The sequence below is a fragment of the Topomyia yanbarensis genome, chromosome 3, assembly GCF_030247195.1.
Source record: "Topomyia yanbarensis strain Yona2022 chromosome 3, ASM3024719v1, whole genome shotgun sequence".
In the NCBI taxonomy this organism is placed as follows: domain Eukaryota; kingdom Metazoa; phylum Arthropoda; class Insecta; order Diptera; family Culicidae; genus Topomyia; species Topomyia yanbarensis.
This window is the reverse complement of record NC_080672.1, coordinates 288,248,215-288,257,766: the sequence shown is the minus strand read 5'-3', so window position 1 is coordinate 288,257,766 and position 9,552 is coordinate 288,248,215. Positions and strand designations below refer to the sequence as shown.

The 9,552-nt window shown below is 37.1% G+C and overlaps 1 protein-coding gene across 4 annotated transcripts in view; it reads right to left on the bottom strand.

Annotated features, from left to right (window-relative positions):
• Window positions 1-5,358: 5,358 nt before the first annotated feature.
• Window positions 5,359-9,552, bottom strand: part of LOC131693979 (proton-coupled zinc antiporter SLC30A1-like) — a 79,044-nt gene continuing 74,850 nt past the window's right edge. For all 4 annotated transcript variants that reach the window (XM_058982297.1, XM_058982298.1, XM_058982295.1 and 1 more), the window contains one exon: window positions 5,359-9,528. In XM_058982297.1, coding sequence (XP_058838280.1) covers window positions 9,449-9,528 — 80 coding nt within the window. In that variant the 3' untranslated portion in view covers window positions 5,359-9,448. The remainder of the gene's footprint in view (window positions 9,529-9,552) is intronic.

Sequence of the window (9,552 nt, the reverse complement as noted above, 5' to 3'; positions counted from 1 at the left end):
TGCATCAAAACCTTATTACAGTAAAGGGATTATTATTACAGTAAAAGAATTTCCCAACAGTTGTGTTATCTGCCCAGATAATATCAATTACCAGAAAACTTCCCTCCCCAAGATTGAGGGGTTTGACGGTGACACAATCACATTTTCGTACACCGCACAAGTAAAAAATAAGTTTACTAGACATTTTATTTATGTAGAAATAGTTTACTAGACAGCATAGGGAAGATACAATAATTATCTGTACTATAAAAGCTCATTTTTTCAAAAATAATGATTCTAAAGATAGTCAAATGTACACGCAATCTCATATTCGTACAGCACACATTTTTTTAAAAACAAATGAAATTTCTATAATAAATATTCAATGTGGTAGCTTTTGTTTGTAATTAAAGTTTTCAATCGTATTGGAATGCTGACCACTAGTTTTTGTGTGTATTCAACTTAATTTTTATTCCATTTTTCTAAATAGTAGTTTTTAAGATCATTCTCATTATAATCCGGATAGTTTCGAACTTTTTATCCAAATACTCCCATTTATTTTTCTAATCAGTTAATAAGCGGGGTCCGCTGTAGAGAATCCATAGCATTCAAACAATTATAAATTTACTCGAAACGTTTTATGCAAGCCTTATGCTTTAGGTTTTTTTCCTGATCGAATTTCTAATATCCACCATTTCTTAGTAAAAGTACCATTTTAAGGAAACTTTGCTTTAAAATTTATTTTAAGATATTCATATTAAAATACTCATTCTGATCCATCATTCGATCAATAAAGACCAAATTTCTAGCACTTCTAGTGGACATATAATACCCCATACAATAACTCCACTGTCCCTGCGCTTGGCTGCTGTTATAAGTCTGAGTTCGCTTTTCTCCACTCGAAACTCGAGATGTTGAATTTGGACTCGTAGACAAAGTCTACAATCTTTCCAATATTCCGATAGAATGTTTCAATGTTGTTTAGTAAAAAAAAAAATAATTCTTTGTTCTTTTCATTGATGAACAGCTTCTTGCTCAGAACACAGGCACTGTAATTGTCTGTTCTCCATACATTACGAACCGTACCAGAGCAGACTTATACTTAAATGATATGATTCAATTTATTTACCATGTATTTAACATTAATTACTCGATTTTCCCACATTTTTCTAATTAAAAATCGTTTATTTCTCATCGTAAATTGTTTACAGTTCAAGTTTTTCGCAATATCTGTTCTACTTTTCGCCACAAGTTTTTAACGACATTTTAAATAGTTGGACGCAATCTTTGAACAATTTCAAAGATTTCATGAAGTGATGTAGCTTAATTTTGGGAATAATAATTAGTTTTCGTCCCATAATGGCAGTCAGAGCTGCAAATTTTCAACAGTTTGTTTTGAACTTGAAGAAGGAAAAATTCTCAAATCATGCCCTACTATGTTCAATTCGCAGTTGTTCGTTTCCATTATTCATTCAAACAGCCGACCTGCTCAATCATTTTCCATTCATTTTCAATTTAATTGACCCTGTGAATATCTCTTTACTGGGGAATTGACTAGGTTTTTCAAGCAAAACTACTCTGAACATAGTTCTTACTGTCCATGTAAGCTTGAAAACGCAAAACATGACGACATTTAACCTAAACTGGCCTCTACAGAGCAGATGACAGCTTTGGTTGGTGAATGAAAAAGCATCAATTTGAAATGAAGACGTACGATTCAGTTATGAAAATCCCGCCAACTTGAAAGTGAATGATTGAGGGAGGCTTTGAATTTGAATCATGGTTGGGTTTGATTGAACTGAAAGTTGGCATTTGAAAATGAAAATTTGCACCACTGATGGCAGTTAGTTAACTTTTTTTTAACCATTACGTTAATTTGAGGGAATTTCAAAACAAAAAAAACAAAGAAATAACAGGTCTTAACTTACAAATTAATTGACTTTTCAAAAGTGTACGAATATGAAATTGTGCCATTTTCACACAAAGTTATGATTTTTTATGTGTAGTGTACGGAAACTTGCACACTTTAGATTACATATGATAAGAAAATGACAGATGATGATTCTACCACCACTTTTACAAAACAATACCTATATTAAATAGCGCTAACATTTTTGAAACAATATTAAACATATACACTAGAGGTGTACGATTATGAGATTGTGTCACTATATTGCATGCATCAGCGCTAAAGAATAACTGCTTTAAGATGGTTATTGCATTACGCCTCGATAGTGGTGCATCGAGGAGACCGAGAGGGCTTATGCGCCTTTTTTATGTTCTATGTTACTTCATACTCTGCACCAGCGCATACAAACGCTCAACCACTGATCTGGGCGCGGTGATGTGGATGACTAACGGGTCGTCGTGCATTGACTTTTGCTGTGTGCCGTGATGGCAAATATTGTTCCACAATTTGATGGCGGTATTCGTGGACGGGGCTCACAGTGAGAGTCATTGTTTGTCCATTTATCGGTCGAATTCGTCATCGTGCATATACTAATTAGATTAATTTAATAAATACATAAATAGAAACCTATTAGTTGTCGCTTTGTAATGATCGTTGTTTTTCGTACTAGTGTACAATTGTTATATGCTAGTCGTATGTCTATCTATGTATGTGTTCGTCTGAGTATTTGTGGCAGTTGGGTCAGGGAATGGATGCAGAACTGGCGTATATGATAGAACAGTGACTAATACTTCAGGTGATAAATTTGTGCATTTGGTTCTATTCATTTGGGAAAGTCGGATTGGATAAATTAGGGTACAATGAATTTACCGATGCACGTGAGTCATCCATTCCTAGCCAGCATAGCATGATGAAAGTCTAACAGCATGCAATTGTCGTTAATGGTAAATATACAACATTTGCTGCATTTAGACGAGTTTGATTGCAAGTTACATGTGTTTTTCTATTCTACTTCGCTAGTCAAAATAGTATCGGTCAATTTATACACTTCTAATCAAGCTCTTTGCATCTTTTTTTTTATTCGGCATGTTATGATTCCTTTTATTAGTAATTCTCTACTATACGCTATCTATACTCATATAGGTACAAACGCTCAGGGCCTTCGCGATAACACAAACCTGGCCACAAAAGCGACCATGCAATTGCAATATTCCACACATACTTACGCCCGCGATTTCGCCTACATGAAAAACCCCGGTAGTTAAGTAAACGTAGCATCTTTAAACTTCCAAACGCGGTCTCAAACACTAACCCACCATTCGCGCGATCATGAAACGGTCACATCCGGAAGTCTTACCTCGGTCCTAGCAGTCTGGACCAGGGATGCCAACGGTACCGATAAACTACATTTTTTTGGTATATTTACATTTGCATAAGCCGTACAGCCCGCTACAGCGACGCATTACTACAGCTCTTGCCAGAACGGTAGCCAAATCGAGTACATTTTCCCGGTCAACAGTAGAATACATTTTTATTTTGCTGCTGTACTGCGACTGCTCGGGTGAGAGTGTGGCGTAGTAAAGTTTGTTCGCCCGCTTTGTACACTTTGCTCTGCATAGTCAAAGGGAGAGGCCCGCACGCGAAAGCGTTGATCATCGTTACCATATTCACAGATTTTTCTGTAATGTCACAGATTTTTTTTCACAATTTTTTATCACAGATTTCACAGATGACAGATTTTTGACATTTTGATAAAAAATTCACAGATTTTTGGAAATATTGTGATTATTCACAGATTTTTTGGAAATTTATCACAGATTTTTCCTGTTTTAGTCATCACAGATGGTAAAAAGATTTTTTGACCGAAACACAGATTTCAATGTGGCATCCCTGGCGTTGATGCCGGTCGTGGCGTAAACGAACCGCATTCATTGTCATCGTTTGTGATTAAAAATTTTGAATAGATTAAAAATATTAAAAAGTGTAAAATAAGGAAAGAGAAGCTGTACCGCTCGCGTCTGGTGGCTGTACTGGGGCCAGTATTTTTTTTGTCATGTTACTGCTTTGCTTACAGACTGCCGTCAGCGCTGGGCGTCCTGCACTAGCGAACGACAGCAGCGTCGAAAAAGAAATGAGAATGTAGGCAGAAAATTTACAGCCGCAGAAAAGGTAGGCATTTTGCATCCTTGGTCTGGACTAATGTCTTCAGTTGTACCAATCAAAAAAGTGACGCTCATATTCACTAAACAACACGTACAATGGTGACATGACGTGGAACTCTAGTGATATGGGGAAACGGACTCTCTTCTACCATCTGTACCATACACTAAAAATTAAGCACCAGACTTACGGTTCGCGTGCGATCAAACAAGAATACACATTATAAAATCGAAATTATACACGCGAAGTCACATACACGTGACAAACACGTTAATATACAGATGCTTGAGCCCTTCGCGACCATCCGCGGCGCCTACATCTCGTAAACATGATAACATCCCGGTGATAAAGTGAATGTCTCAGCTCCTATAAATTTTCAAACGCGGTCTCAAACGTGAACCTAAAAACTCCCGCGGTCGCTCGAACATCGGTCACTTCCGGATGTTTCTATCCTTGATATCAGCAGACTAGGTCCATGCCTTCAATTGGATCAATTAAAAAAAGAAAGCTCTCATATCCAGTGGACACCACGTTACATGGCGACATGACCGAGGACTCTAGTGATATGGGGTAACCCTGTCATAAGTCCCTGTCAGAATGTAAATTGTACACCGAATACTAACTATCAGAATGAAGGTCCGCGAAGAACGTACGCGTATATAGGAATGGCCACACGGGTTACAAAATCCAGTCTTGTACACGCGAAGTCACATGAACGCAAGCACACGTGACAAACACGTTAACATACGAACGCTTAAGCCCTTCGTGATTAACAACGCACACTTACGTTTGCGATCGCGCAAACTTAATAACACCCCGGTAATAAGGAGAACGTTTTAGCACTTACGAAGTTTCAAACGTTGTCTCAAACGCGAACCTACAAACGTCCGTTTTCGCGCGCTCATGAATCGGTCACGTCCGGAAATCATTACTCTCTGTCTTAATAACTTAGGTCTATACATTCAGTATGACCAATCGAAAAATAAAGCTCATATCCACTGGACAACACGTTCCATAGCGACATCACCAGGAACTCTAGTTATATGGAAGATCTCACTCTCTTTTAGTATTTTAGTCGTGCACCAAAAATAACCTATAGACAGCGGGAAAGAAACCTGTCGGTTTTTTTCTGTCTGGAATACCCGTTAATAATCGCAACAAGAATTCACTTGGACTTCTGCAGTTGCGTCAAAGACGAAGTATTTCGTTCTGGTCAGCAAATACATTTACATTTAATAATGATTTTAACTAACTAAGGTGGTAAAAGATAATAGGGAAACTAAGTTTCGGAACAATTAAATATCCTCTGATTTTTCCAATATGTATATTTTATTGACTGCTTATACAGCTAAAGATCAATACCAAAAAAGTTGTTCCATTACTGGTGACACTGAACTAATGATCGATTTGATAGTAATCAAATCGTACAATACCCAATTTGTCCACTCACTTCTCGTTTAAAAACATCGAACACTTTGCCATCATCATTTTTGGTATCTTTCGTACCGCACTACAATCTGAACAACTCACATACCATAATAATTTCTATTTAAATGTCTGTGCATGAAAAAGGACCCAATGGAGCACGGCAGAGAATTGTCTCACCAACTGTTTTACATTAGCTATTTTACCAGTATAATTTAGTGATTTGTTTGGCTTGTATTATGTTAGTTTGTTCTCATCTAAAATCCGGTACAAATGCGAATGATTGTTAATTGTCTTCAGCTAAATTCAAACGTTCTGTTTTTGAGCAACGTAGTGGTTTATTTTTTCGTTTTTCTTGTTATTGGGACGAGCAGGATTGGTAATTGGTAATCCTATTAAAACATGCTAAAACAACATTTTGTCTAAGTTTTGTTCATAAATCGATGGACACAAAGACGATCAAATCTATCATATGCTTTGCTTTCGCGTAGTTGCTGTTACATATTACAGAATTGTAGCAATACAATAGACATCTATTGTCGACAAACACGCTTTGTGGGCTTTTCAAATGCTCTTTAGGTATGTTAGTAGCAGCAACACATTGTCCAATCTACTTTGCGGGATTAAGTATACGGTTCAATATTTGTTGACTGTTGCTTCATATCATTCGTTTCTGCTGAAATTGTATTAATAAATTCTTTAGTTTTACCATTTAATAGGAAATAAACTTGTATGCATATCAAAATCTATCTAGTGCGTATCATAATTTGAACCAAGCCAGAGCAATCGACGCCTGTTTGTTTATTTCCACGAGAACTGTTTTGTGTTTTACAATCTACAACGTTACATTATACATTTTACACTTCTACCGTTTGACTTTGGTCTGCTTTCAAATGTTGCGGTGGATTACCGAATGAACACCGACCGTTTTCCGGATCATGTATGCTTCTGCACAATCTGCAGCCCAATCTTGTTTATATTTTTGAAAGTTGTAAAAAATATGAGGGCACACAATCGTTCGTGATGTGTTGTGAAACAAGCCTGTTGTTTAATACATGAGCAAAACGAAAACAAAACATGAAGTACGACCGTCTCCATCTCTATTGACACACGTTCAAACCCATGCCAATGTACATAATTAGTAGGACTAGGAGCAGAATAATAACGTTAATTCAGCCGCGTGGTGGGCTATCTAAGTAAACATTAATTATGTTAATATGTCCAATGTCTTAGTTCGTTTGCCTAGTTCGGTATACTTTGTCCTTTAATATGCCATAGTTGTTGAATTGAAACGTTTTAGCAGAAATGTCATAAAAATGTGCCAATAAATACTACTTGAAAAACATAGAAATTTGATGTGTAAATTGAACAATGACTTCACTAAAGATAGTGTGTAAATTTTCCAAAAAAACTTCAAAAGATAATTAGTTTAGATAGAACGCCATAACTGATAATACAACATAATCTACCCAGTTATTTGTTAACATACTTAGAACCATGCTCGGAAAGTAGTGGAAATAATATATATGTTTATCAGAAACTCAGAAAGCCTGCTGATCAGATCAACAGTAGTGGTAATCGGTTGATTGACAGCTTGGCAGATTAATATGCTAAACGAAAATGCCTAATACTACCTTCGACAGAGAAGTAATAAACTTTGTCAACATTTCGTCACGTTATTAGATTCTCTAGCACTAAGTTAGAGTAATTACCAGTAATATATTTAACAGAATTCAGTTGTCTGCAGAGCAGTACTGATGCACTTTGGGCTGTATTAAATATTTTATAAATTTGGTCCAACCAAATCGTAACTTCAAATGGTAGTGGAGAGTGGTGATAGATGAACCATTTTTTAAATTATAATATTTCTCTGTTTTTTTTCTATGCAAGAATATCAAAGAACCAACGATACTTTACCTTTAAAATGAAAAGTAACATTTCATCATAATTATTAGCATTTTTATATGCATTCCAAATGGTTCAAGTATCCATGCGGTGGGGATTAGAGTGGCTCGCGGTTGTATGGTAAAACTTCAAAATGATTTAAACTAGCGGGCACACCACTTTTTGAGTTCCTTTTGTGGTCTCAAATGCCTGTGCAAAATTTGTTAGTGGATGGTTGCTTCCCTGGTTTGCGCATTGCGTTCAAAGTTTGTATTGGATTTTATATGGGAAAATTACTTATTTTGCATTTATGTTAAATGTCATATGTCGAGCCACTCTAGTGGGGATATTTAAAGCACTTCACGGGAAAAGTGTAACCACAGATAACAGACTTTTATACTAGATTAAAATATGTTTAAGGTTACAAATTCGTAGAATGAAAATTGATCATATTCATCCGCACTCACCTTCAATATTCAGTGACGCTGCTAAAAATATCAAACGAACCAACTGCGATTTCATTCAATACAGGTTTCCACTTGTCACCGATTATTGCAGGAAGATAATGTGCGACAACGAATCAACCGCATCAAAGTAGGCTCTAGCACAGTGTAAGCGATGATGAATATTATTGTACGATATTCCATTGAATGAATAACACTGGTTTTTGAATGATTTTTTTTCTATTCGCCACGAGTCACAACAGGTTCATTCTTAGCCATCAAAAAACAGTTTCGATTATTTTTTACTCTGGCTACACGTTGTTTGACAATTGTATTCTGGTTGTATAACATCAACTGCTACACTACCTAGAAGTGTTTGCTAGACCTGTTTAATTGCTTTGCTCACAGCTGTAGGCGCTTACGCACGTTTTCAATATGAGCCTAAACGTCTGTTATATGTGGTTGAACTATTTTTCTGACTCGTAGAAACACATAGAACCATATGAAAATTATTGTTCATTATTTTGTCATTTGTTTGTCTGTGCAATATATTTAATTTATATGTTGTAGTATAAAATCCAAGGTGAAAAATATCCATGGTGTTTCACCTATTCCCAAAAACTTTGAAGCTATCGCAAACGCGTGTGAAATTAGGTTACTGATTAACTACACATATAAGGTATGCACAAAAATCGCTAGAACGTGACATTATATCCTTAGTGGTTTTTCTATGCTCGTGATTCATCAAACCCCACTCTCCCCTACATCAAATAGCACCACGAACGATTGAAAGCGAACATAAATCGCATCAGGAATAGCATTTTAATTATTCTAAGAAATAAAATACTTCGTGTTTATCTGTCGTATATAAAATCTTCATTGATATCTATCAACAAACTCGTCCTAGTCGCTTCCCCTCAAGTAAAAATAACACAATCAATCAATCAAAAGTCAAACTATTCAGCTAACTACATCTCTACATAATAATCGTCTCCCGTTGATCTTCCGTTCGCATACCCACTCATTCAACTTCGCACAAATACTTCCAATCACTCTTTAACGCGTAACCCACTCACTCGACAGCAACGTGATGCTTGCACTGGCAGTACAGGTTTCGCAAAGGCGAATCAGAACCATTGACATAGCTTTCTAACAAGCTACTGGACGCCGCCTGTAGACCATAATGCCGTACCTGGCCCACGCGATTGTTCATCTTGTTAGACGAGATATCCATCACATTACCGCCGTCGCCGTTACCCGTCGTAAGCGAACAGATCGACGCCAGGGAGGACGTCAGCGAGGAGGTCCTTCCCAACTGGGAGAAATCGTGTAGCGGTTTTCGCTGCTTATCGCCATTACTTTCAACGGTACGGCTATTAGAAACATAGCAACCATGACCGATCTGTCCTTGCAGGTCACGGTTACCATTACTTACATTAAATATTATACGACGACCATCACAGCCTGCCAGTGGGGAAAATTGTTGTTCACACGAGTTTATACTACCGCTACGGTTGGTTTTCTTGATAAAAGATAACGACGAAGACGACGGGTGACGTGTCGAATGGTGCAAGGAAGAGGAAGAAGTACAAATCTGATGCTGCAGGGAAACGTGCGGCTTGATACTGCTACTGCCCAACGTCAGCTGTCAGACGGTTATATTTGGCAAGCCACTACCGTCCGTGTCCGCTGTGGCTGATGTCAGATTGGCTTGGTCCAAAAGAGATCCTGGAAGAAGAAAAGTAACCGTTT